Here is a 25962-nt window from a genome sequence, read left to right on the forward strand (position 1 = left end):
CGACGTTTATTCCGCGGCGCTTCCGCAAGCAATGCCGAATGGAGACAACTAGCATGTAAAAATTTGCAACGGAGTCGCTTCGAGTATGTTGATGGCCATATTCCCTTTTTTTTTAATCAAATTTGTAGTAAGACTGGGGCTACTGCATAATTTTATAAACCACCGAAAAAGCCTCTACGTGAACTTCAAGTCAAGCTTGTTGCAAATGTCGACGACCTGTAACATTCGATATCAGAAAATCGGAATTTTTTTTCGCGATATTCCGTGTATCATTGTAGGTACAAATTTCTAAACCGATGTAAGCAGCTTCTTGGAATGCCTACGTTGGCCGCTCCGAAATGAATGCCTTTATTATATTACAGGGTTGCTCGCCATAGAATCTCCACTGCCAAGCTGGCGGTATTTATCGTGGCGTCTATGTCTGCGGTAAAATATATCTTCGGGATAATACAGTCTCCATAATAAACCTGATATTGTAGCAGCCCCAGCCCTATAGCATAATATCTGTGTACGACACATCAACAGCCAGTGAGGGGGAGAGAATCGAGCTAGTAGCTCCGCTGTCTCTGGCATTCCCATCGTCACTCGTCGCTAGCTCGGTCCGGACGATGCAAGCCCCCACGCCGCCCGGTGCGCTCATTGCGACGTCCCAGTTGCCCTACATCTCCACACTAACGCGATTTTCTGGTCTATAGGCTCGGCGGATGCCTCGCCCGTCCGCACGAACAGCAAGAAGCCGTCGCCGGCGGACTTCATGTTCGGCGCCACGCTAGGCGAAGGCGCCTACGCTCGTGTGCGTACTGTAGCAGCTTTGAAGGGTCGAGTGGTAGGGATTATTGACGTTTGACGTGGCTCTGGTCACTATTGCAGGTCGTACACGCGCGTATGAAGGACACGGGCGCCGAGTACGCAGTGAAAATTATGGAAAAGCGCTTCATCCGCAAAGAGAAGAAGGTCAAGTTCGTCATGATGGAGCGCAAGGTCTTCTCCAAGATCTCGCACGACCGCGTGGTCAAGCTCTTCTTCACGTTCCAGGTAAATAACGATGCGGCGACCCGAACGGGCGGCTGTGCAGCAATGCACCGCCAACAAGATGAACTCTCTTGTACTAATTGATGTTCCATTCTTGCTACAATGGTGTGCGTAGGATAACAGCTACCTGTATATGGTGATGGAGCTCTGCCGTGGCGGCGAACTGCTCGACGTGATCACGTACGTATTCATTTACAGTTTATCTATTATCGCTGGCATATTATTCGTGGAAGAGAACTGACTCCTATCTGGACCAATATTATTTATGCAATAGTAAGCATCAGAAGGAGCAGGCTGCTGCGGGTTACACGGATCGCGCGTGCTCGTTGGAGCTGACACGCTTCTGTATTGCCGAGGTGGTGGTTGCGCTGGAATATCTGCACAAGAATGGCGTGATCCACCGCGACCTCAAGCCTGAGAATATTCTTCTGAGCGATGAAGGGCACCTCAAGGTGACGGACTTTGGTACAGCCAAGGACGAGACCGAGGAGAGTCGTCATAACACGTTCTGCGGTACAGCTGAATACGTGTCGCCCGAAGTGCTACGCGATCAGGAGGCGTCTCGCGGCTGCGACCTGTGGGCTATGGCCTGCATGGTGTTCCAGATGCTCGTGGGTCGACCCATGTTCCGTGCAGAGAACGAGTATCTTACGTTCCAGCAGATTTTGAACCATCCGGCCGAGGACTTTGCTTACCCGTCAGGGTTCCCGTCCGTCGCGAAGGATTTGATTGATCGCATTCTATTGCAGGAGCCAAACGAGCGTCTTGGCGCTGGCTCAGACGACGACGGCAATGGATACGCTGCGTTAAAGGCACATCCGTTCTTTGAAGGCGTCGACTGGGAAATGGTCGGATACGCTCAGCCGCCTTACCTACCGGAGATCGGCCGACTGCCACCTACGGAATATGTAAGATTGTATGGCGTGTTAATATGGTTGGATAGTAAACTAATATCTACGATCTTGTACCGTGTAGGATGGCGCCACCGAGGACTGGCTGTTTGCTGGTGTTGCTACCGAGTTGCAGGTGTCGTCTGGACTCGCTCTGGACCCTCCGCCGTCTCCGTACGTTTGCTGTTGCGTCGTAGCGTGATAATTAGAACTCTTTGTTTTAAATTTATGTCTGGGATCTTGTGCTTTTTAATTTGTAGGGCTGAACATGTTAACGTAGTGGAAGTGGCTCGTCAGAAGGCAGCAATACCGCCTGCAATGCGACGTACCAGTTCGCTCTGGAACCGATTCCTGCTGGATGACGAGCTGATTAAGATGGGCGGACTCATTAGCAAGCGGAAGGGCCTTTTTTCCAAGAAGCGACAGTTGATCTTGACATCGAAGCCTCGATTGATCTACATTGACCCCATTAGAATGAAGCAAAAGGGAGAGATCCCGTGGTCGGACAACCTCTACGTCAATTCAAAGAGTGCGACTGCTTTCGACGTCGTGACGGTAAGATACTGAACCTAGACGTATGAATTCAAGATGCTAACCTCTATTGATTTCTGGCAGCCGAACCGGGTGTACCATCTGAACGATCTCGTCAACGGGTCGAAGAAGTGGATCGAGGCCATCAACGCGGCGCTTGTGCGTGGAAAGTAGCGAAGCGAACGACTTGACTGGCTGGCCGATCCTGCTCGAACCCCGTTAATGCTTTGCGGAAATGGATTGCGTGTTGAGTAGACGCTGTTTGTGCAGTTAGTCGAGTGTCCATCAGCAACAAGAGTCTGCTTCAAAAGACCACAAAATGCAAAACTTTACTCGGGTTCACATTCCTACCATATCCATTCTGAAACAATAATTTTGTTTCAAAAGTCCAAACAACAATAATTTCAAGATACAAATTCTCCGTGCCAAAGCGAATCTGCATTAAACGGTCAATTGCGAAGAGCTACAAGCAAACAATGCGATAATTTACTCGTCGTCCTCGTCGGCGTCGTTACCGGCATCGTGGATGTTGAAGTAACGGAGCTCGTACGTGTTCTTGTCCGAGGCAATGACGTGCAGGTAGTCACGCAGCTGCTGCTTCTTCAGGTACTTCTTGGTCAGGTACTTGAGGTAACGCTTGCTGAACGGGGGCACAGCCACCACCTGGAGCTTGGTCTTCTCACGGGTGATCTTGACAGCGTCGCCGAGCACGCCAGTCTTGCCGCCGACCTTAATGCGGTCGTGCAGAAACTTCTCGAACGAAGCAGGGTCCAGCACGTGGTCGTCCACGGGGATCGTGCAGTCGATCGTGAACTTAAGAAGCTGCTTCTTGCTGACCTTCTTTCCCTTGTTCTGTGGTGATGACATTAATTGGAATTAGACACTTGCTCGAGACAGATATTTGTCTGTGGCGAGTGTCTGATCTGCGTATTGCATTGGAGTCCTCTCGCCCCAGGATTAAACAGCTTTTGTTCCAATTGAAATGCGTGGCGACCAACTTGTTAGTTGGCTGCCCACAGAGAAGGGAACTCTGTTTGCCCGAGCAGAGAAGGAGGACTCTGCAGCTTAGCAACTCATTCACTCGCCCCAGAAGGGGACAAAGCAGCAGGAACTTACAGCAGGAGCCATGGCGTCGGACTGAATGAACTACGGGAGTACTGCGGAGTCGTTCGGAGAATGACCGGCCACGGACTACAGGTGGGGCAGGTGAGAGACGCATCATGATTGGCTGGAATAGACCCTGGCGAATCACTGGAGGAGAGCCACTGAACTACCCTTCAACAATTTTAATTGGTGGAAAATCGATTCTATTCCTGTAAAGAGAGGAAAACGTTCTTGTAAAGGGAGATGTAGCGGTTGGTTCAACGCCAATCGCGCCTTCCGACAAGCGCCATCTTGTATCTGGTAGACTCCAAGAAAACCTTAAAGTGATTCAAGGTGGGCTGCAGCTGCCGATATACGCATGCACTACTTGAATCGAATGACTAATGTTGGTACTATGACATCAGATGCGTTACATTGCTGCTTACCTGCTCGCTGTCCTGGGTGGCCACCCCACCCCCTCTGCGAACGACGTTGAGAAGATTCTCAACTCGAGCGGTGTGGAGGTCGACAAGACTCGCGTGGCTGCCGTGATCAAGGCCATGGAGGGCAAGACCGCCGAGGAGGTGATCGCTGCTGGTAGCGAGAAGCTCGCCAAGTTCGGCTCGGCTGGCGCTGCCCCCGCTGCCGCCGGAGGTGCCGCTGCTGGCGCTGAGGCCGAGAAGGTCGAGGAGAAGGCCGTTGAGGAGGAAGAGGAGGTCGACATGGGCGGCGGCATGGACATGTTCGGCGGAGACGAGGACTACTAAGTGTCGTCTATCGTGTCAACCTTTGTCAAGAGCGGCATGGAGCCTTAATCTCCAATCTACCAGAGTAACACATCTAATCAATGGGACACTTTGTTAGGGGATCAATTGCTGAAAAAAGTGTCAAAAGTTGGTGCTCCGAATGTCAGAAGTTGATGGAAAATTTACTGAATGCTGCACTTGGGATTCTGCGAACTGCGGATGTCTGGCGTCTTGACGTCTGGGTCGTGTTGCTCGTGGTTGACGATCTGCGCTTTAAGCACAGGAGCTTCTACGTCCAACTCCGCTTTAGAAAGAGAAATTCCCGCCAGGTCTGCAGCCACTTGACGGAACGTCGTGTTCACTTGGTCTCCTGTCTTTGCAGACACGAAGAAACTCTTGAGGTCATTCTCCTCGGTAAATTGTTTGTGTTTGGCCACTTTGACAGCACGGAGATGATTCAGATCCGCTGATAAAGGTAACAAGCTCCTATTAGACACAGTTCCGTGTGCTGTATGCTTTTCGACGTACTCTTATTGCCAACGAGAGCTACGTATGGCATGCGTTCTTCATCGAACGTGCGACGAACAAGACGGTACCAGTCCTCAAGGTTCTGAAAGCTCTCGTAGTTGGTGATGTCGTACACCAGCAGCACACCCTGCACCACTTTATCATTAGTAAACGTATTCATCCTAAACACCTTTACAAACACCGCGTACCTGCGCCCCGTAAATATAATTCTTGAGCATCTTGCCGCCGATACTCTGACCACCGATGTCCCAAATCTGCAGCGTCACTTGCGTGTCACCTATGGTGCTTTTATATTAGTTGCGTGCTTTTAAGAAAAGAATTGACTGCGAGGACCTGGCAACGCCATACGCTTGAGGAAAAAATCCAAGCCAATTGTTTGTTTATATGTCGTGGAGAAATTGTCCTCCGTGTGCCGCATAGCGATAGAAGTTTTGCCCACTGCGCCATCTCCCAGGATGATCACCTGCACTCAAGCAAAAACACCAGTAAGCTTTACAACATCACCTACGTGAAGGTACAACTTGTGCAGCATCAACCTTGTACTGAAGCTGTTGCGGCTCCGAATCGCTGTCCGTCTCCTTCGACATGCCGTTTACTTGTAGTCGACCACTCACTTTTAGGCCCAATATACGTAGCTCTTCAAGATCGCGTCGTTTCACAGCCCCAAATGATCAAAATCTAAATACTTGTCTTCGAGATACTGACCCAATCCACCTGCTTGTCCAGCTCCGTCCGGGTGGACTAGTTATGAAGAACTCTAGAAAGTTGCCGTGGTCTCATACACCTGATGTGGATGCATAAGAGCCGAGCCGCGGAATTAACAGCGCAGGCGATGAATGAAGCTATGGCTTTGGTTCGTATGCTGCTACACGTACATCAGATAATAGCAATAATCATTTCGAGGTGGCGGAGCACAACGCGGCAATACCGCAACGTGAAAGTGATTGATGTCTAGAGATAAACGCTACGGTATAGCAGCGATTACCTGAGTGTCGCTCAATCAATCTTGAGATGCTTTGATTGATATGTCCATTGAAGATTTGCAACGAATTTAGCGCGTGGCTGCAAAATGCCATCAATCTGGAGAACCATCGCCATCCGCTTTTATTTTCTTTATGGATAGGGCTCAGTTAAAACGTCATGCCCTCACTAACGCCCGAAGAAATAATACGTATCGCCACACATCCATGTGGCACGACAAGAAACACGGCTCCGGTGACTTTTGTTCGAGAGCGAAGGTTTTCTACGGCGGTGAATCCGACTTGAGTATATTCAGATGGCTGAATGCCAACTGCGACGCACCAGTATCCACCGAAGCGATGGATCTTGCAGCAACCAATGGACATTATGATAACCTCACGAAAGTCGGTTTGAAGGCTGTGCTACTGCCGCTAGGGACGGTGCGGCTAGTAATGGTTACCTCAAAGTCGTCATTTGGCTTAATGAAACCGTTCTGAAGGCTGTACTACAGCTGCGATGGATGGTGCGGCAAGAAATGGATACCTTGAAGTCGTCAAGTGGTTGAACGAGAAGCGTACTGAAGGCTGCACAACTGCAGCGATGGATAATGCCGCGAGCAACGGCCACCTCGAAGTTGTCAAGTGGTTGCATGAGAATCGTACTGAAGGCTGTACCACCGCTGCGTTGGAAGGTGCGGTAATTAACAGTCGTGCAAAAGTAGCCCGCTGGTTGAACGAAAACCGTTCTGAGGGCTGTACCACGGCAACAATGGACAAGGCGGCTGGACTGGGATATCTCGGCGCTGTTAAGTGGCTAAATGAAAATCGGTCGGAAGGTTGCAGTCCAGCAGCAATGATAAACGCCGCGTCGAAAGGATTCCTTGATGTAGTCATGTATTTGCTCTCCAAAGTCGACCAACCGGCTACAAATGCTGCAATTTCCGCTGCTGCTGAGAACGGTCACCTCCTGGTTGTGAAGTATCTCCACGAAAATCGCTCGGAACCCTGCGGGGCCGACGCAATTATCCGTGCAAAGAAAAATGGGCATTGTCGTATTGTTCAGCTTTTGCTAGAGCATGAAGATTGCAGGCGTGTATACAAGGAGGAAGCAGCTAAGACCATGGCTGAAAAGAGAGCTGCCTTAACTTAGAAGGTGTATCAGTTTTTTTGGTTGGCTTTTCTAGTGCTTTGATTGATTCCGCAAATATTTATCGAGATTTTTCTTCCTGGAAAATCTCACGCTCGAGTTGAAATGAAAATCCGAGTTTGAGCGGAAGAGGAAGCCAGTAACGGAGGAAGAACCGAGGGTTCGAGCAAAAGTTGCGGCAAGCATTCGTGAAGTTTGAAAGAGGAAGGCAACAGTGCAAGAATAGGATGAGGGCGAGATGCGTGCAGAGGTTTAGGATAATATCGAGGACAAGATGCGAGCTGAAATTCAAACTGAGCTGCTGGGTGAAGACTTGATGTAACTGATTTAAGGTTATAGCTCAGCTGCATTTTTACGACAAGCCTGTAATCACGTTTTCAAATCTCACGAAGGTCTCAAATCGGTCAGACTTCACAGCAATTTTGTCTCAAGTAATTTCTAGTACGTGTATCTTTCACATGATTTTCAAGGAAGAGGAATTGAGGTGGGTTTTCATGGCATTTTCAGAGTAATTGATAGATATCTGGATGTCCCCACCCCAATTAACGTTTTTAAGCAAATTTTCCCAACTCCACAAGCTTCACTTTCGTTTATCACCAAAGCGTTGGGTCTAGAAGTCAAGGATGTCGCTGTCATCGTCAGAGTCAGAAGAGTTGGAGTATGCATCCCAAGATCCTGTCGAGTGGCACCAGCACAAGCACGATCCCTACGACTTTTGCGCACGCATGAAGAAATACTTTGCTAGACACGGAGAACTCGAGCACTTACAGTGGATGCACGAAAATTGTAGCGGAGATCTATCAACAGAGGAGATGGATGGTGCGGCGACAAATGGCAACCTCAACGTTGTTGAATGGCTTCATGAAGCTCCGTTTAGAGGAAGCATATCGACGCGAAGCTCTACCGACAGAGGTACAAACGTGATGCAATGCTGGTCGTGGCGTCAGAGTGGGAAATGTACAACTGCAGCGATGGATGGTGCGGCTATGAATGGGCATCTCAATGTAGTAAAATGGCTACACAAGAACAGAGAGGAAGGCTGCACCACGTCGGCGATGGATCTTGCGGCTCAGAATGGCCATTTCAACGTTGTTTCATGGCTACATTGCAACCGTGGAGAAGGCTGCACTCCCGCGGCAATCGATGGCGCTGCCAGTAATGGGTTTCTATTGGTGGTGTCCTGGTTGAAAGAACATCGCTCGGAAGGGTGCACGTCTGCAGCGATGATCAACGCAGCGTCCAACGGATTCTTGGAAGTTGTGAAATATCTACACACAAATCTTAACCAACAAGCGACGATTGCTGCAATCACTGCTGCTGCGGGTAATGGCCACCTTCCTGTTGCGAAATATCTACACGACAACCACTCGGAGCACTGCACAATGGACGCGATCGCTCAAGCGAATACAAATGGGCATCACACCGTTGTTGAGTTCTTGCTCAAACATGAAGGCTGTCGTCGTGCCTACGAAGAAGACCGATTCATGGTCAGTGCAGACGAAGATGTTCCTATACTTGAAGATTCTGCCCATGATTTAGACGAATCTGCATACCACAACTCTCTCAATACTAAGTTGGAGTCCCGTGAAGCTATAGACGACAGAGCTGAACTTGAAGCGCGACTTCGTGCCGAAGAGGAAGCAAGAATTCGAGTCGAGGAAGAGCCAAGAATCCGAGCAGAAGTTGAGGCTACCATTCGAGCTGAGCAAGAGGAGGCTTTGATGCGTGCGAGGATCCGAGCTGAAATCCAGGCTGAAGTGGAGGAGAAGATGCGTGCTGAAATCCGAGCTGAGCTCCTGGCTAAGAGGAACATGGAGCCGTGTCCGATCTGCTTCATGCAAACCGACGAATGCTGCACGACTGCTTGTGGTCACACGTTTTGCTCGGGTTGCGTGACGAATTTACGCAGTAGAGGACACGAATTATGCCCCATGTGCAGATCTTCACTTATTGAATAGGCGGATATGCACGATCTGGGCGTTGGAGGATGATAGTTCTCGCTTCGTAGTGCTTTTCATTTTTTCCCAATATATTTTAACAACAACCATCCATTCGCGAATGGACTTCCTCACAAGAAAGAAAAACAAATCACCGTGTGTGTGAAGGTGCGGGAACAATAAACGATTACAGTATGAGGGAGGATTCAAAATCGCTTCGAGAAATTCCACAAAATATCGACAAAGATTGACGGTTTGACTCAACGCTTCTTGTGTTTCTATCCATCTTCATGAGGGGTGAGACCTCCAATAAAAGTACTAAATATGCTTTCCATGTACTAAGAGAACCAGTGAAATATTTATTACAATGAAAGAAATGCATTATTCTGCCCATTCTTCTCTTGTGGCTTTCGTACCAGGAATTACCGCTCAAGATGTAGTTGGGCTACATCCTTGACCAAATCACTCAAGTTTGCATCAGAACGCCACCAACTCGAATTTCTTCCTAAAAAAACACTCTTGAATCGTTGACCAAATCCGCACACGCATCTGTCTCAGAACGGGTTTCGTTCAACCAGCGGGCTACTTTTGCACGACTGTTAATTACTGCATCCTCCAACGGAGCAGTGGTACAGCCTTCAGAACGGTTTTATAGAGCCAAATGATGGCATCGATGTGCATATAATATATGCACTACATACTATCTTAATAATTTGTATTAAAATACTAGCTGCACAGTCCATCAACTCGATTTTCATATAACCAGATGAGGCTATTATAACTACCTTTGGTCCGTTGCTTCGGTGGATAGTGGTGCATCGCAGTTGGTATTCATCCATCTGACGTAATCTAAGTGATAGCGACCGCCACAGAAATCCTTCGCTCTTGAGCAAAAAGCACCAGAGCCGTGTTTCTTGCCGTGCCACTTGGATCGTTTACAATTCCGAATTCGCGAATTTCTTCGTGTGTTAGCGCAGGCTAACTTTTACTGTGCGCTTCCACATGAAAAACGAGAGAGAATGGCAATACACTGGTCGATGGTTTTGCCTTGCATTATTAGATTGACATGACATGCTTATTGGCCATGCATTACTTTCCTTTTGGCTTATACTGCACCGGTACTTAGTGTTGAAAAAAAGGAAACCGCTCATTTTTCTCCTGTGCCACAACATAGCTGCTACCTGTGCACGATGATCACAGCAACGACTTCGAAAGTACTAATGAACGGAGCAGATGTAGCTCAGTTCGGTGACCCGATATCAGCGTGGAACTTACAAATCGTCTATCTCGGCAAGCAATTCGGCTCGAATCTCCGCGCGCAGCTTCACTTTCATCTCTTCTTCAATCTCAGTGCGGATTCGTAAGCGTAACTCGGTTTCTTGGCGATCATCGCATGTAGAAACCTTGATGTTGGCCACATTGTTCTCAGCATGATATTCTTGTTTGACTTGAGCTCCGCCATCCTCTTCACTCTGAGCTTGCTCCTTACAGTTGTTTCGCTTCTCACGAACATCCCCATCACAAATCGTCGTGTCGATTGCATTTTGCAGCTTGACTTCGCGAACGAGCGAAGAGTTTCCTCCAGTTCGCATTTTATCGGATTCATAGGCAAGTCGGCACTCTTGATGCTTAAGCAAAAACTCAGCAACAGCTCGATGCCCGTTCGTTTCAGCGCTTTTGACGGCATCAGATGAGCAACGCTCAGATCGGTTTTCGTGCAGATATTCCACGATCCGTAGGTGGCCGTTTGTTGCGGCTGCAGTGATTGCAGCGTTCGTAGCTTGTTGTTTGAGGTTGGTGTGCAAGTATTTTACGACCGCCAGGTGTCCATTTGATGCTGCATTTGTCATTGCTGCCGACGTGCACCCTTCAGGTCGATTACGATGCAGCCACTTCACCGCATCTAAATGACCCTGACCAGCTACACTATCCATTGCTGCAGTTGTACATCCTTCACATCGATTCTTGGAAAGCCAGCGAACAAGATTGGCATGGCCATTCCTTGCCGCACCATCCATTGCTGCCTTAGTGCAGCCTTCGGATCGGTTTCGGTGCAGCCATTCAACCACTTGGAAGTGACCGTTTGTAGCAGCTCCATCAATTGCCTCAGTAGTGCATTTTTCGGATCGGTTTCGAGTTAACCACTCAACCACTCCGAGATGTCCGTTTGTTGCGGCACACTTCATTGCTGTGGCAGTGAAATCCGCCTGAAACATTTTACTTAGAGCCATGATGAGGTCGAGACGGCCGGTGCTGGCCGCATTATACATTGCAGCAGTGGTGCATCCTTCACGACGCTTATAGCTCAAGAATTGAAACACATTGGAGTGCCCGTTGCTCACCGCACCATCCATCGCTGCTGTTGTACAGCCTTCGGAGCGATTCTGATGAAGAAACTCAACTACCACAAGATGCCCGTTGCTCGCAGCTTTATCCATCGCAGCCTTCGTGCAGCCCTCACTGCGGTTTTCGTGTAGCCACCGTACGACTTGAATATGGCCGTTCATCGCTGCGTCATCCATCGCCACTGTCGTGCAGTCTACGTAGCAGTTGTTGTGAAGCCACTGGATTACCGGTAAATGCCCATTTCTCGCAGCTCCATCCATCGCCTTTGCGGTAATTTCTGCGTCGCAGTTCATGTGCATCCATTTCAGATGTACGAGGTTACCGGAGCCAGCATAGTCGCCTTTCATCTTGGTGCAGAAGCCACTGGAATGCTTCAGGTCGTGCCATTCGGACGGGGCTCCATCTTTCGCTTTATCTCGCAACGGCATTTCGATCGACTAAAGACCAGTTTTTTTCCGATTGTGGCTCGAAACGACGCGATCTTTGCAGAATAAATTCTTGTTTTTACTGTGGTTATTGTTTGTGCAGGTGATCAACTGCGGGCAAAACTTCGGAACGAGGATCAAGATTTTTTTTAGTCAGAGCGATTTTCACAGAAAAATCCCTGAAAACAACCAGAATAGGAGTTGGCAAAACTTTTTTCTGACAAAGCCAGTTAGCAATGTCGATGTAAGCATTGATGGTAGCGGTGTCCACGAGATCCGAGCCCCACTCTTTACTATCGACGCCGCTTATCCACATCAAATCGTCCATTCACCTTTCTCTGCAATATGCTTCGATATCATGCTTATGCGGAATCTATTCCCACAAGTAGCGAACGCGAAATTTCGACGATGATGACCGAAACACTACCCGAATACAAAAACGAAACGGCTTGAGGAAATGAAACACACACACGCATTCTTCAATCCCTATGAGCTCGCGTCATACAGACCGTTCATAACCACGTACACTGCATGAATTGCATGCAAAACTCATCATCATACCTTTTTTTTTTTAATTAAACCAACCATCTGCGTTGCACCAATTCGCCACGAGATACTTGAAATTATTTTTATTTTTAAGGAGGTTCAATCTATTCACCTGGACATATTGTGAATGCAACAGCTAAACACAAGTCTGTCTAGGTCACGACGTAGAACTCCCTCTTTGTTGCGACTGCATAACCAGACGGCGTAATGAGAGTGACAGGAAAAGCTCAGCACCAACAAAAAGCACCGTTGTCACGGGTCATGTAGGTTCGCTAGGACGACAGAGAAGCTTTTTCGGTATCTGTTACGATCCGGGCGAACGCATCGACACGATTGGCAGAGGTGAGCGATGCGGCTCTGGCGTTTGGGTAGTGTGGTGACTCGGGTTCTAGATGCAGATATGGAAAGATAAGTTCACAAGCACCATGACCATTACAATATTAAGTGCAAAACGTACGATTACACATTATGTCATGGTGAAAATAAAACTGGGATCAATTTGGATCTGTAGGAACAGCTAATTGAGTCAGTTAGCAAAGCTAATCGAGCTGAATTGCCACCACACCTTGGCAAATATACTGGTGGGCGACGTATTCTTGCTCCCCGATACACAACCTGTGATGACTACTTTTGGCTGATGTCGTGGCTGATGAGGGTTTCCGACTTCCGGTTCGCTTCGTAACACTATCGCATCCAGCACCATCGCACCGAAAATAATGGGCGAGTCGATCATGTTGTACACAGGAATCCCTGTGATTCCATGCAATCATTGAAGACGCTCTACCTCTGCGGCTGTGGTGGCTGGTGATACAAAAGCAGCAGTGCCTTTTTGCAGCATGGAAGCAGATCGTTGGATGCAGAACTTTGTCTTATTCTAATTCTCGTCGTTTGACGAAGATTCCGATAGTTCCGGCAGAACAAGTAATCGCAATGGCAAAACGAGCTTCGCATCATTAAATGACAGCGAAGAGAGCAAAATCAGAGACGGGAAATGCGACTTCGGATAGACCAACCCTTGCGCCGAGTCGAAGGCCGATCCAATCTGCTAGCTACAAACGAAGTACAGTAATGTTATCAAGATCAGCATATGTCAGCTAGTTTCGCAACACTTACAGACAGCATCATAGATTTCCTGTGGAAGCTCGAGACACAGTTCAAGTTAACAACATCCCATCTGCTGGAAAAATCCTCAAATAACTTTAATCGACTGGTTTTTAGTGGCATTGCCATTATTTAGAGGTATGTTGCAGGCGAAGGAGGCGTCATGACCATTTTCGCAGGAGACAATTCGTTAGAACATATTCACATAATACTATAACGGGCGCCATACATACATGATACCAGTACTCGGCAATGAGATCCCTTCATTTCCGATGGCAAGAGTCACGAACGGTTCCCTCCAAACGTAGTCATCTGTATCAAAGCGTCCTCTCTGACAGTGCTCTCAGCTACCTTGATTTCATCAGTTTCGATAAAATATACTCCTTTTTTCTTCGCTGATTGATCATAGCCGTGATATACGTACCCGGTGTATCCTGAACAAAGTGGCGATTAATCTAATGTGAATCCCGCTCCAATGAAGCCGTCAGCATTCAAACTACCCAAATAGTACGCCACGACTGCCATCTCCTGGTTATCCAACCTGAACATTCCGACGTTGATGTGGAGCTACCCAATGCAGCTGATAATGCAATCGTTTTCGAGCATTATCTGAGCACAGAAAAGTCGAGTCAGTAGGGCCCTCGGAGCATTTTACTGGCCGAATAATCGATTCAATTTAATGTTAAGAGCGAACTTCGGGCGGAAGTGCTGCAGATGCTCCTAATTGTAATGCTCTTGGTTACAGCACTATGTGAATGTGACCTCGTAGCGGGCATTATAAAGTCGATATATTCTTAATTTCGCCGCTAATGCAGCTCAAGCCGTGCTATTAAGCCAGTGCATTACACAGAAATGGACGAAGTTTGAAGAGATTCCAGGAGATGACCTCCCAGCAAGTCATGAGGGGCCAAAGATTGGTGGTGCATTTTATCCGGCCAGTACAGCACGCCCTCAGTGTCAGGATTCTCGGGATCTAATCTCAAGAATTACTTCACTGTCAGAATGACGCAGTAAGAAGGAAATGAAGGAATATATATTTCGCTCAATTTTGGGAGGAGATGGTATCAGTCCCACTGCGTTAAAATGTAGTATTGAGCTTCTTCACGTTTGCTTCAAGTCGTCACCAAGCAGTCCAGCTCGGATTTCAGTACGCATCTTGTCCTCAACATTCTCTTGAATCTCTGCCCGAATCCGCGCACGCATATCCTTTTCCTTCTTAGCTTGAATTGCTGCCTGCGTCTTTTGTTCTTCACGAATGTATGCTTCAACTTCAGCTCGAAGTCTCGGCTCTTCTTTCATGCGAATATTGGCTTCCTCTTCCGCTCGAATTCGTGCTTCCATTTCACATTTTTGCTTACCCGATTGAGCTTCAGACGATTTTATTTGATCTCGATGGTTTCCATCAGGACGGAAAAACTCAATCAGCGTTTGTGGGATAAATCGAAACACTAAAAGCACCATACAAAGAAGGCGATACACGACCATTCGAATAGACGTCTCCTTCTTGAACGCAAGCCGACAACCTTCATGCTCTAGCAAAAGCTGAACAATACGACAATGCCCATTTTTCTTTGCACGGATAATTGCGTCGGCCCCGCAGGGTTCCGAGCGATTTTCGTGGAGATACTTCACAACCAGGAGGTGACCGTTCTCAGCAGCAGCGGAAATTGCAGCATTTGTAGCCGGTTGGTCGACTTTGGAGAGCAAATACATGACTACATCAAGGAATCCTTTCGACGCGGCGTTTACCATTGCTGCTGGACTGCAACCTTCCGACCGATTTTCATTTAGCCACTTAACAGCGCCGAGATATCCCAGTCCAGCCGCCTTGTCCATTGTTGCCGTGGTACAGCCCTCAGAACGGTTTTCGTTCAACCAGCGGGCTACTTTTGCACGACTGTTAATTACCGCACCTTCCAACGCAGCGGTGGTACAGCCTTCAGTACGATTCTCATGCAACCACTTGACAACTTCGAGGTGGCCGTTGCTCGCGGCATTATCCATCGCTGCAGTTGTGCAGCCTTCAGTACGCTTCTCGTTCAACCACTTGACGACTTCAAGGTATCCATTTCTTGCCGCACCATCCATCGCAGCTGTAGTACAGCCTTCAGAACGGTTTTCATTAAGCCAAATGACGACTTTGAGGTAACCATTACTAGCCGCACCGTCCATAGCGGCAGTAGTACAGCCTTCAAACCGATTTTCGTGATACCAGGAGAGGTTATCATAATGTCCATTGGTAGCTGCAAGATCCATCGCTTCGGTGGATACTGGTGCATCGCAGTTGGCATTCAGCCATCTGAATATACTCAAGTCGGATTCACCGCCGTAGAAAACCTTCGCTCTCGAGCAAAAGTCACCGGAGCCGTGTTTCTTGTCGTGCCATGCACATGGATGGGTATCCCCGAATTCAAGTTTTTCTTCTGGTGTTAGCGTAGGCATGGCGTTTGACTGGACGCTTACCAAAAGCGAAATGAAAGAGGAAGGCACAGAACGATGCGAGCGATGGTTTCGACTAATGACTAGTCTGGATCTTACGATACTTCGCCTTTGAAATCGTAGCAAAATCTTCACAAATAGTTCTGATACTTCGAACTAGTTTCTTACAGGACTCCTTATCGTGATTCAGAGCATCCTATTCATCGGTTCTTCGAGCTGACCAAAGAGAAAAAGTACACGATGGTATCTACAGACTTGCGGAATATCTTGCATTGAATCGGGACTTGAAATACTGTGCTACTACCTTGCTGACCCCTGATGAAAAATGATCCTTCCCGATTAAGCAAAAAACGCCACTTCAATTCCTTATCATCCGACTGTGGTGGTGTGCTGATCACAGCAATGTTAACCGCATAGAAATGTACTTACTCTCCGTCTTTATTCAGACAGTGGATCCTTCCATGGCTATCTAACTAAGGTATTCACCACTGCGAGGGCTCACCAAACTTTGGTATCCGTCTCGACGTCTAGTAGCGGTACAGCTTGGCCGATCGAGTCTGCTCGAGATCAATCTTGTGTCCAAAGAGGTCGCGGATGTTGTTGAGGCGGTACTTAATCATTGTGGGGCGCTCCAGCGACAGACCCCAGGCGATAACACGTACATTTTCGGGCAGACCCATGGGGCGCAGCATCTCCGGACGGAACACGCCAGAGTTACCGATCTCAGTCCACTTCTTCAGGTCCGGGTGAAAGGCGAAGATCTCCATACTGGGCTCCGTGTAGGGGTTGTATGCCGGCTTGAAGCGCATCTGCGTAATACCGATCTTCATGAAGAATGCCTTGATGATACCAATTAGGTCACCCAGTGACAGGTCGTAGTCTGCCACCACACCTTCGACCTGGTGGAACTCAGCCAAGTGCGTCGCGTCCATGCTTTCGTTACGGAACACACGGTCAATGGAGAAATACTTCTGCGGGGTGAAGCCACCGGGCTGGTTGGCGAGCTTGTACAGCATCTGAGCCGAGATAGCGGTCGTGTGCGTACGCAGGATGTTCGTCATGGACGTCTCGCGCTTGAAGGCACCGCGACCGTGACTGTGGCGGAATTAGAGAGTTAAACGATGAGTTTAAACACAGCCACAAGAGCCAAACAGCACTTTCATCAGCTTACCCAATGGAGTCGAAGCCACCGTTCTCGTGCATGTCGTGGACGCGCTTGTAGTAGTCCTCCGGCACCGTCAGGCAGTACTTCGGCTCTGCAAATAAACACAAAAAGTCAGTTAACTCGTCTATTAACCACAAACAGTTGACAAAAACGCACGGGTGAGGAAGAACGTGTCGTGGGCGTCGCGGGCAGGGTGTGACTGCGGCTGGAACAGCGAGTCGAAGTTCCAGAAACTGCTCTCCACGAAGCGGTTGGTCGGCATCTCCTGGAACCTGCACCATTCAACATTCAAGCATAAGCACGAAGCAACTCCAACTACCTCCGACCACAACCAACTCACCCCATGTCCATAAGCACGCGACGAAACTCAGCGCGCACCTTCATGAGCGGATGCAGGTGGCCACCACCGACGCTCAGACCCATCGTCTTGAAGTTGTAGGGCTTGAACGTCTCCTTCTTCCATGCATCACTGTAATAACCTCGTCAGTACCATCAACCTTTACTCACTCCAGTTCTCTTTACTCACCCGTCCAGCATCTCCTTTGTCAGTCCCGCTGCCTGTTTCTTCCTCTGAAGAGCAAAGTTCACGCCCTTGGTCAGCGCATACGACTTGCGCGTACGCACTTCAGCCAGTTTGCGGCGCTTGAGCGTGTTGGCCTCGTCCTTGGAAACAGTTGAGAGCGCGCCGTCCGCCTGCTCCACACGACGGAGCATCTCCGTGACCTCGTCCTTCACTTCCTCCACATTGCGGTAGAACTTGCCATCTGCCTTGTCCAAGCGGATCCACTTGTTCTTCATACACGCGCCCTGTCCGACCTTGAGCGTAGCAGCGCCCACAGCGGCCTCCAGCGTCTTGCGGTCCACGCCCTCGGCGGGGATGGCACGGAAGACTTGGATCTCGGGAGATCCCTGCTCCAGGAAACTCCTGGCCTCGTCTTTCAGCACGTAGAATGACGTAGAGCGCTCCGTGTCGGCCACAAAGGCATCCACCAGCAGCGACTTCATGACGCCCACCACCAACTCGTGCGACAGACCGTTGGCCAGCGCGAACTCATACGTATCGGCCACGGACCCCTCGCTCCCGATGGTCTGTAGCAGCAGCGCCTCTGCGCGCGTCTTGTCCGCTTCAACGCTCATGCTTTAGGTTGATCTCGAACGAGTGACCAACACTCTTTGACTAGTGGTCAATGGAGGCGATCGCTTTTGGCTCAGACAGATGAATTTTCCTTTTGTACCAGTACATTTCCACCTCGTTTAATTCCGAAGTAAAAAGACCTCGCTCTACTGCCAGTGTCACTATCTTGCAAAATGGGTCACTCCGTCAGAGCCATTCGGTGACTTACAGTAGCTGCTCGATGGACTCGAGGCGACATCAGGGCGGTCGACGCTTCGACAATGGCGGACGCAGGTTCCGCCGCGGTGGAGGACGCGGTTCAGGCCCCGTGTGGTTCAAAGGTGAGGGCTACAACGACCACGAGAGCGTGTGTATCGCCGAGGAGGTGGCGGGTATTTCGGGCTTCCTGACTACAAGTCAACGAGGCTTTAAGGGCGTCGTCAAGCAGCGCTTCGCCGATTTTGTGGTGCATGAGCTGTCGCTTCGTACCAAGCAGCCAATTACGCTGCAGAATGTGGCCAAGAAGGGCAAGACTGCGCAGCTGGCCTTCCAGGAGCGCGTGTTGGATTTCGTCCTGGGCACCGTGGCACCCCGCGACGAGATCGATACGACCGCAGAGGTACGGGACAAGGAAGAACTCCTCGGCTCCGTACGCCAACTGGCTCGCAAGCTGCAACAAGCATCCACGAAGCAGCAGAAGCTGGCCCAGGTAGCTCAAGAGGCCTATCACCTGAAGCAACTGGTGATACTGGTGACTCAGGAAATCGGAGCCAAGAAGGGTAAGGAGTTTGAACAATTCTTAGAGAAAGTGGAGCTCGCGCGGGTCGAGTTCGAGGCCAAGGCGAAGGAGGTGGGAGAACAGGAGGCCACCAATGCTGCCCTTGCGGCTGCAGATGGTCTGTCGTTCTACCTTGGAGGACTGAACGACAAGGCGGACCGCGTGTTTATTCACGAAACCATGAGACGCTACGGAAAGTCGAGGATTGTAGCCGATACGTTGAATATTGGAAGCGATACAGCCGTGATCCGGGTGAGACCGCACTTTGCAGTAAAGTTGCTGCCTGGTGAACGCGACAGCAGGAGGGACTGGCCGGTTGGACAACGTAAGTGTGTTATTTGGTGTATTGAGGGTGGATAAAAGACTGATTTATGTATTTATTGGCAGCGGATTATCTGCAATTCACACTGTACAAGCGGAATAAGGACACGTCGGCTGTGATAAACCAGCTCGCGTCCATGCTGAAGATCTCTCCGGCGTTGTTCTCCTATGCTGATGCTAAGGACAAGCGTGGAATTACCACGCAGCTTTGCACGGTGTATCGTATACCCAAGGATCGCGCCCAGGTGGTGTTCCGCCCAGGCGGTACGAAGAAGCTGGAAGATCAGCAGTATCTCGTGGGTGACTTGCGTTATGTGTCTCGGAAGCTCGAGCTGGGTGACTGTGCTGGTAACCGTATCGCAATGGTGATCCGCTCGTTACCTGTAGACGATAAGGAGTTGTCTGAGAAGGAGATCCACCTAGCAGTACGCAGCTGGGAGACGCGTGGCTTCATTAACTTTTACGGCCTCCACCGCTTTGGTAACGCCAGCACTTCGTACCACCTGCTTGGTCGTGCGATGCTGCGTAAGGACTATAAACTGGCGGTGTTGCTGTTGCTTCGCCCCCAGGAGGGCGAAGCTAGCAAGATTCGAGCAGCGAGGGAACACTTCCGCCAGCACAAGGATGTGGCTGCAGCTCTGCGTATGCTTCCGCCTTTTTTGGTGCCGGAGCGAGCGGTTCTCGAGGGTCTGCAGCAACATGGCATTGATGCACATGAGCTGGCGTTCAACAACATTCCGAAGCCTCTTCGCACATGTTACGTGGAGACGTACCAGGATTTCGTCTGGAATGAAATGGCGAGTATGCGCGTGTCCAAGTTCTCGTCTACGTCGGCTGTTGCCGGCGACCTTGTGCTTGTTAAAAATGACAATTCAAAGGTGTCGAAGAAGTCGAGTGAAGCAGCTGGGCCTGCGAGGAAACGCATGAGGACTGGGAAAACTACGAGGAGGCACGTGATCCCAGAAGTTATGGAACTTACAGAAACCAATGTGGACCAGTACTCGATCGAGGACGTTGTTCTACCGCTTCCTGGGCACGCTATTAAGTATCCTACCAACGAAGTTGGTGTTGCGTACCGAAAGATGCTCACGACGGACGGTATCGACCTGAACGCTCACTTTGGACCTGATGGCAGTCAGACGTATCTACTGGATGGATCATACCGCCACTTGGTGAAGAAACCCGCCCGCGTCTCCTTCCGATTGGAACGCTACGCTGACCCAACCAAGCCGTTGATCTCGAATGACGTTGACGCCTTACTCGTCCACTCTCCTGACGCGTCACCAGAAAACACGGAGGAGACCCCGTCAAAGGAGACAGAGCAGGCCTCACACCGCGCATTGGTTCTGGAATTCGATTTGGACTATGGTTCTGACGCGACGATCGCTATTCGCGAACTGATGAAGCAGAGCAGCAGTGCCCATGTAAATTGGCAGACTCCGAGTGTCGATGCAGCGAGTAGTGAAGCGACAAAGGCTGGAGGTGGCTCTGTTGCCGCAGACTCGACCAGTGGAGCTAAAGGTGGTGCATCGAGCTCGCAAGCGAAGAAAAGTGACTCGCGCAAGGTCATCAAAGCTCAGAAAAAGACGCAAGTGGCTATCGGCCGACCAGGCTTCAGCCTTGGAAGGTCATAAGGCGTCGATACTGATGATACTTGTGTGCTCAGCAACTGGAAATTGATAGGCAATAGATGGACATACGAGGTGCTGCAGTAAAAAGTTTGACAAGATTGAAGATGTACTTGACGTTAGTCGTCTATCTGCCTATCTAGCGTCTTCTCTGCGTCTAATAACCAAGTTCGGCGGCAATTTTCTTGGCCTCCTCCCAGAAAAGGAACGTGAAGATGGTGTGCGGACCGAGCCGCATGTAATGCGCCGCCCAGCCCTTGTAGAACCCTCTAACACCCTCGCTCTTCATAGTTTTCATGATGCAGTCCATCACGCCCGAGTACAATTTACCCTTGCCGTTCACCACCTTCTGGCTGTAAATCCTCGTAGATACCACATCCATCGGATTCATCGCCGTCGTCACCACAAGACCCGTCAAGATACTCGCTGTTGTATCAAGAACACCACTCAGTTCTCCATTGAAAACCTCTCAACTATCATAGCAAACTTACAGCCCAAGTGAACCTGCACACCGTCTTCAAAGCCTGCAGCAAGCACGAGTGTCTTCGCCTGTGTATACGTCGCCAGTTGTGTACCGGAACCGATCTGCACCAAGCAACCATCTAAATCAGTGCACCATCCTTCTACTTCAGCTAAAAACTCTCCGACGTACCGCAACACGCGGAATCGACGCTGTCGCGCCGCGGTACAGCCCCAACAGCCCGTCAGATCTGATAATCTGCCGGAATCCGTCCATCTACAGCAGCAACATAAATACCAATCAGACCACCACTCTCTTCCATCTCCTGTCTTCTTCGTACCATTCCGTTGTACGCATACTGCGCATTGATCTTTCCTGCCGAGCTGGCCGCTTGAATCCGTGCCTTGACCAGGAAGAAAGGACTGCCGATGAACGCACCAATCATTCCAGAGGTGGCCGCAGCACACACGTTACGTAGTGGGAAGGAATACGCCGTGGGGTCTGTGGCTCCAAACACCTTCTGTAATGGCTCGAACAGTCCCAGACGCGGTCCGTTCATGAAGATCTGGTACGAAATACCAGGACCAAGGCCGCGCTGGATTCCGCGTATACCTTCAGTGCGTCCGATGGTGTAGAAGGCGTGTACGAAGTTGCGGTACTGTACGACAGGTGCCGCACCGCGCGTCACGTTGTGTGCCAGCTCTCCTTGTAGCTGCATACGCGTCTTGACGACCTCCATCGGGTTGGATACTATGCAGGCGCCGCTCGTAGCCACACTGGCTAGCAGGAAGTCCATCACAATGCTCCGGTCCGCCATGGTCGCAGTCACTTGACCCCGACAAGGTCAGAACGGATGTGACGAGTTTTTTGCCGAGTTAAACGTAAGTTGTGTGGACCACATACGAGGATGATTGTGCAAACGGGCGATTCACTTTGTATTGGATGAACACCGCGTTCATCGAAAGACTTGAGTTCACTATGGCAAAGGAAAAGTTTGCTCGCACACACGTCGCAGGAAAAGGGCAACTTTGTGTTGAACATGGCGATCAACGTTTTACCCTTGCTCGCCGTCCTCGTCCTGCAGCTCAAGATGGATGTCGGCCTCGACGATGTACGGGATCGCTTCGATGGCTCTGTGGAAATTACAGTGAGTTACATGTATGTGCAAGAATGCGTTGATAACATAGCAACGTACTTCCTGGCTTTCTTCGCAACGCCGTGAGCTGCGCCAACCTTCAGATCCGGCTGAACAACGATGGCAACGTCGACGGCCGTGTGTCTGCCGCCTAGATGGGGCAACCAGTGTGTGTTGATGTGCGTCGTTCCAGTGATCTCCGGGATGGTGGCGAGCGCGTAGCTGATATCGTTCTTGATCTCTCTGTACGGGCGGAAGTTCTTCTTGTTCACTTCTCCTTCACTGAACGCAGAGCAGCTGAATTGGTCTACAACGCGCAGTGGTGGGAATTAAAACATTGGAAACTTCGGATTGATGTAGAAGCACGTTACCAAATTGGACGTCAATGTGCACCAGAACCTCGGACACGTCGGGGACCTCCTGCAAGATATGTGATCGTACTCGCTCCGAAATCTATAGCAGGTTACATGGTTAGTGCCGTGTTAATAGCAATGAGTGTGGAAGGAAGTGATTGCAAGTACCTGCTGAGCCATCGAAATACTCGTCCGGGCATGGAGCTGGATCCCAGTAACAGCAGTCAGGCCAAAAGTCACACATATTCGTAACAGACACGAATTAAACAACAGCGCCAACGTACGTGAACACGCAGGTCCACTAGTGTATACGGTCCCATTCGACGAGCGCGAACTTGTGATACGTGCAGTACATCATCCACACTGCCAGACTTTGGCGAACAAGGAGACGCAACGCGTTAGTGAGGCGCACAGAAGTATCCCCAAACAGCTATTCCAACATTAACGCACCACTTCTTCGAGCGTTTCGAGTACCTCCGCCTCGACGGTGTTGTCGGTTAGCTCTTGAACACTGCAATGGAGAAAAAATACTTAGTAGTATCCAGCATTTACTGCAAAGCTGTGCAGTTGAAGAAACATACCTGTCTAGGCAGATTTCACCTCCAGTCTTCACGATCATCGCAGCCACAGCCATACCAGCGACTGGTCGATCGCAATAATCAGTAAGACATCACCAACGCCCCGCAAAGTGTACACCCAGCGCACCTGGATCAAGAAGAGGCACCCCTGCCATCGAGCCAACAATACCACCAAGTGCCACAACGGAGGATATTGCATCCGTGCGATGGTGCCACGCATTTGCGATGAGCACCTTGCTATTTGCCTGCTTACCGATCTTCACCGTTGCGTGGTATAAAGCTTCCTTCGCTGCGATAGAGACGCCGGCAGCTCCCGCTGCAAATGCCCACTGAGTGCTTCGATCAATCTCTGTCGCAAAAAAAAAAAACGAATCAGCTACACTCGACATCTGCAAAATCAACCTCGACGAACCTGATAGGAATGGCAAGTTGAACTCTGGTAAACTCGTAGCACCAGCGCCATTCAAAATCTCCTGCAGTGCCTGAAACCCATCGGCGCCGATACCAAGTCCACACAATACCAGGATGGCCCCAACCGAGAGCGACCCAACTGCCTCGTACTTGCCATATCCTGTAAATCAACAGCACAGCGTTCTACAATCAAGTACTGACCACTGCAGAAACGTCCAAGAAACATCAAGTACCATATGGATGCTTCGGGTCAGGCGGAAGTCTCGCGACCTTGACACTCCAGAGCGTCACCACATCCGACAGCAAGTCGGACAGTGAGTGCGCCGCATCGGCGATCAATGCGCTGGAATGGATCGCCAACCCCACAGCGCCCTAACAAAATAAAGAACAAGGTGATAGGAACTGGATTGTCAGCGGAATTCTCTGTAATTCGCGGACTGAATCTGGACTTGTGCGCACCTTGGTCGCCGCCATGGCCACGTTCACATACATACCGACGCGCGTGATCTTCATAGCCTCGTCACCCTGGCTGAACCTCGGTATTAATGACGCTTTGGCTTCCTCCACTTCATCTTGAACACGATTGCTCCGGCCAATTGGCTCAGAGCTGAAAGCGGCCAGCTGCTTTGACAGTCGGAAGTCTAATCGCTGCCGTCGCAATTGCCTCGCTGGGGAGACGGATTTGGCACCTGGCGAGCGATGACAGGCGGAGCGGGGCGTGAGCGACGCGAAGACGCTGTTGCCGGAACGCACCCGCCACATCTGAAAGTGTCAATTTGACATGTCAAACGAGAAGTAAACCCCTTCCAAACCGATTTGTTATCCGGACAGAACATCCGGATAAAAATGAGAACTTGAGTACTTGTCTATTTATGAAAATATAACCATTATTAATAACAATGCTTTAAGAAAAACACAATAGATCCGATTTTAATAGATGGTCCTGCCCATTAGAGAGCTTCAAGTGACTTGGTTTCACTAAGTGGTTTAACCTTGTAATGCAAAACTAGTCTTTCATTGACCAAATGAACCGGCCCCGAAATGGTATCTTACCACAAATACTCCTAAGATAGAAGTCCAACGTCTTTGAAGTTATATTACACGCTATTGTGCACACGTTGAAAGATACGCTCCTTCCCAGCGTCATCTTTCCGAGTATGACAGCTTCCGAGTAAGCTTTCAGCCACCAGGAAAGGAAAGGCAACCGATTCAATCAGATTTATCCAAAATCTGCCATTTTAGCAAAACATAGACGTTCGGTAGGCGTGTGTTCGACGTTTGGAAACATGCTAACGTCCAATGCTGGACTAACGGTAGCGAACACGGGATTCAACAACAGCAACTTCACGACCATCATTCTGTACAAAATAGATCAGACAGATTAGTGTACATGTACACAACGACTCCCTTTGTCACGTGGTGGAATTTCCTGTGGTAAGGTCATTCCACGGCTAGAATAACCTCACAATGCCGCTGCATTGTGCTGGTTACTGACGCGCGACGATACTCGCGTGGGCATCGCAAATTCGTTGTGTACGATGCCGCCTCGCGCGTTGCAGCATGCAAAGTCTCCGTTGCTCTTACGAACAGCTGCTCACAGTATTTTTATGGTACATGATGCCGCTGATCCGACGGCAAAAGGAACGGATGGGTTCAGAGCGATACGTCCACGCACGCAACAGCTTTGCATCCTCGTTCGAAAGATGTCGAGCAGCGATAGAAGCGCAGCAGAAACATCCACGGCGCCGTTTTAGGCCTCACCGAAGAATTACTCGCCGCGACTAAGAGCCGCCACTTGACGGAAAACCGTCGAGCCTCCGAGGTTCTGGCGCCGCGTTTCATCCGGTGCTCAGCAAAAGCAGCGTCAGCGCCGTTGGCAACGTGTTCGGCTGCGACAGCTCAAAATAGAGACGACTCGTCGAGAATCCAGGTCGTCGCGGATTGGCTAGAGGAAGTGTACGTCCGTCACGCTCGTCACGCTCGGTTACAAAGCAAGGAATGGACTGTCGCTGCACTAGCCAGTTGTGTCCTAAGTTGGTACTATTCGATAATGTAGTTTAGTTAGAATACGCTGCACCGCAAGAATTTTACAGGCTGCCTGGTTCTCCAGCTAGTACTTGCAACAGCTAGCAAAGTTGGATGGCAATTTCCTCTATAGCCACCCCAGGTAATCGTCTCTCTTTCAATTGCAGTGGAATCTGTTCCCCTGCATTAGGCCACATCCCACTTTTTTTTCGCAAAGTGATTCTGCTAACGTTGCACGCGCTTTTGGCATACTTTAATCCAGTGTGATCCACTTGTGTCGTCGG

The 25962-nt window shown here is 49.8% G+C and overlaps 12 protein-coding genes across 14 annotated transcripts; 5 read left to right on the top strand and 7 right to left on the bottom strand.

Annotated features, from left to right (window-relative positions):
• Nucleotides 1-510: 510 nt before the first annotated feature.
• PPTG_10317 (AGC/PDK1 protein kinase) lies at nucleotides 511-2885 on the top strand. 3 transcript variants are annotated; one of them, XM_008904987.1, is made up of 8 exons: nucleotides 511-630; nucleotides 696-793; nucleotides 871-1035; nucleotides 1148-1212; nucleotides 1307-1940; nucleotides 2008-2096; nucleotides 2183-2477; nucleotides 2538-2885. In XM_008904987.1, exons 1-8 carry the CDS (start codon nucleotides 609-611, stop codon nucleotides 2625-2627), a joined length of 1458 nt encoding a protein of 485 aa, XP_008903235.1. In that variant the 5' UTR covers nucleotides 511-608; the 3' UTR covers nucleotides 2628-2885. The 3 variants fall into 3 exon arrangements, with proteins under 3 accessions (XP_008903235.1, XP_008903237.1, XP_008903236.1); XM_008904989.1 differs by having other exon boundaries at nucleotides 696-1035; XM_008904988.1 differs by having other exon boundaries at nucleotides 2008-2477.
• On the bottom strand, nucleotides 2791-3639 carry PPTG_10318 (hypothetical protein). The gene is made up of 2 exons (XM_008904990.1): nucleotides 3570-3639; nucleotides 2791-3305 (listed from the first exon to the last, which is right to left on the bottom strand). Exons 1-2 carry the CDS (start codon nucleotides 3579-3581, stop codon nucleotides 2940-2942), a joined length of 378 nt encoding a protein of 125 aa, XP_008903238.1. The 5' UTR covers nucleotides 3582-3639; the 3' UTR covers nucleotides 2791-2939.
• Nucleotides 3640-3961: 322 nt separating this feature from the next.
• On the top strand, nucleotides 3962-4303 carry PPTG_10319 (hypothetical protein; the record flags this gene model as incomplete). The annotated part of the gene is made up of 1 exon (XM_008904991.1): nucleotides 3962-4303. One exon carries the CDS (start codon nucleotides 3962-3964, stop codon nucleotides 4301-4303), a length of 342 nt encoding a protein of 113 aa, XP_008903239.1.
• On the bottom strand, nucleotides 4225-5397 carry PPTG_10320 (hypothetical protein; the record flags this gene model as incomplete). The annotated part of the gene is made up of 5 exons (XM_008904992.1): nucleotides 4225-4748; nucleotides 4811-4937; nucleotides 4999-5087; nucleotides 5144-5273; nucleotides 5347-5397. The coding sequence occupies 5 exons, from the start codon at nucleotides 5395-5397 to the stop codon at nucleotides 4465-4467; spliced, it is 681 nt and encodes a 226-aa protein (XP_008903240.1). The 3' UTR covers nucleotides 4225-4464.
• An 889-nt stretch (nucleotides 5398-6286) lies between these two features.
• PPTG_10321 (hypothetical protein) lies at nucleotides 6287-6919 on the top strand (the record flags this gene model as incomplete). The annotated part of the gene is made up of 1 exon (XM_008904993.1): nucleotides 6287-6919. One exon carries the CDS (start codon nucleotides 6287-6289, stop codon nucleotides 6917-6919), a length of 633 nt encoding a protein of 210 aa, XP_008903241.1.
• Nucleotides 6920-7482: 563 nt separating this feature from the next.
• On the top strand, nucleotides 7483-8988 carry PPTG_10322 (hypothetical protein). Its single transcript, XM_008904994.1, has one exon. It carries the CDS (start codon nucleotides 7540-7542, stop codon nucleotides 8872-8874), a length of 1335 nt encoding a protein of 444 aa, XP_008903242.1. The 5' UTR covers nucleotides 7483-7539; the 3' UTR covers nucleotides 8875-8988.
• Nucleotides 8989-10124: 1136 nt separating this feature from the next.
• PPTG_10323 (hypothetical protein) lies at nucleotides 10125-11627 on the bottom strand (the record flags this gene model as incomplete). The annotated part of the gene is made up of 1 exon (XM_008904995.1): nucleotides 10125-11627. The coding sequence occupies one exon, from the start codon at nucleotides 11625-11627 to the stop codon at nucleotides 10125-10127; it is 1503 nt and encodes a 500-aa protein (XP_008903243.1).
• A 2745-nt stretch (nucleotides 11628-14372) lies between these two features.
• Nucleotides 14373-15713, bottom strand: PPTG_10324 (hypothetical protein; the record flags this gene model as incomplete). Its single annotated transcript, XM_008904996.1, has 1 exon — nucleotides 14373-15713. The coding sequence occupies one exon, from the start codon at nucleotides 15711-15713 to the stop codon at nucleotides 14373-14375; it is 1341 nt and encodes a 446-aa protein (XP_008903244.1).
• A 52-nt stretch (nucleotides 15714-15765) lies between these two features.
• On the bottom strand, nucleotides 15766-18094 carry PPTG_10325 (phenylalanine-tRNA ligase, alpha subunit). The gene is made up of 5 exons (XM_008904997.1): nucleotides 17402-18094; nucleotides 17216-17344; nucleotides 17032-17147; nucleotides 16882-16966; nucleotides 15766-16805 (listed from the first exon to the last, which is right to left on the bottom strand). Exons 1-5 carry the CDS (start codon nucleotides 18010-18012, stop codon nucleotides 16238-16240), a joined length of 1509 nt encoding a protein of 502 aa, XP_008903245.1. The 5' UTR covers nucleotides 18013-18094; the 3' UTR covers nucleotides 15766-16237.
• Nucleotides 18095-18177: 83 nt separating this feature from the next.
• PPTG_10326 (hypothetical protein) lies at nucleotides 18178-21557 on the top strand. Its single transcript, XM_008904998.1, has 2 exons — nucleotides 18178-19092; nucleotides 19155-21557. The coding sequence occupies exons 1-2, from the start codon at nucleotides 18231-18233 to the stop codon at nucleotides 20720-20722; spliced, it is 2430 nt and encodes an 809-aa protein (XP_008903246.1). The 5' UTR covers nucleotides 18178-18230; the 3' UTR covers nucleotides 20723-21557.
• PPTG_10327 (hypothetical protein) lies at nucleotides 20874-21993 on the bottom strand (the record flags this gene model as incomplete). The annotated part of the gene is made up of 4 exons (XM_008904999.1): nucleotides 20874-21142; nucleotides 21208-21301; nucleotides 21369-21452; nucleotides 21517-21993. 4 exons carry the CDS (start codon nucleotides 21991-21993, stop codon nucleotides 20874-20876), a joined length of 924 nt encoding a protein of 307 aa, XP_008903247.1.
• Nucleotides 21994-22230: 237 nt separating this feature from the next.
• Nucleotides 22231-24415, bottom strand: PPTG_10328 (hypothetical protein; the record flags this gene model as incomplete). The annotated part of the gene is made up of 11 exons (XM_008905000.1): nucleotides 22231-22309; nucleotides 22372-22618; nucleotides 22683-22764; nucleotides 22833-22868; nucleotides 22949-23035; nucleotides 23115-23175; nucleotides 23246-23306; nucleotides 23370-23591; nucleotides 23655-23813; nucleotides 23887-24025; nucleotides 24113-24415. The coding sequence occupies 11 exons, from the start codon at nucleotides 24413-24415 to the stop codon at nucleotides 22231-22233; spliced, it is 1476 nt and encodes a 491-aa protein (XP_008903248.1).
• Between the last annotated feature and the right edge of the window lie 1547 nt (nucleotides 24416-25962).

The sequence above is a fragment of the Phytophthora parasitica genome (genome assembly GCF_000247585.1).
Source record: "Phytophthora parasitica INRA-310 unplaced genomic scaffold supercont2.19, whole genome shotgun sequence".
NCBI classification, from domain to species: Eukaryota; Oomycota; class Peronosporomycetes; order Peronosporales; family Peronosporaceae; genus Phytophthora; species Phytophthora nicotianae.

Excerpts from the sequence above, each read along its gene's own strand:
- PPTG_10317 (XM_008904987.1), top strand. The coding sequence starts at position 609 with ATGCAAGCCCCCACGCCGCCCG. Across the intron at positions 631-695 it reads GCAAGCCCCCACGCCGCCCG|GCTCGGCGGATGCCTCGCCC; the intron begins GTGCGCTCATTG and ends TCTGGTCTATAG. Across the intron at positions 1,941-2,007 it reads GACTGCCACCTACGGAATAT|GATGGCGCCACCGAGGACTG; the intron begins GTAAGATTGTAT and ends TGTACCGTGTAG.
- PPTG_10322 (XM_008904994.1), top strand. The coding sequence starts at position 7,540 with ATGTCGCTGTCATCGTCAGAGTCAGAAGAGTTGGAGTATGCATCCCAA.
- PPTG_10325 (XM_008904997.1), bottom strand. The coding sequence starts at position 18,012 with ATGAGCGTTGAAGCGGACAAGACGCGCGCAGAGGCGCTGCTGCTACAG. Across the intron at positions 16,967-17,031 it reads CGACACGTTCTTCCTCACCC|AGCCGAAGTACTGCCTGACG; the intron begins GTGCGTTTTTGT and ends GTTTATTTGCAG. Across the intron at positions 16,806-16,881 it reads GGTGGCTTCGACTCCATTGG|TCACGGTCGCGGTGCCTTCA; the intron begins GTAAGCTGATGA and ends ATTCCGCCACAG.
- PPTG_10326 (XM_008904998.1), top strand. The coding sequence starts at position 18,231 with ATGGACTCGAGGCGACATCAGGGCGGTCGACGCTTCGACAATGGCGGA. Across the intron at positions 19,093-19,154 it reads GGACTGGCCGGTTGGACAAC|CGGATTATCTGCAATTCACA; the intron begins GTAAGTGTGTTA and ends ATTTATTGGCAG.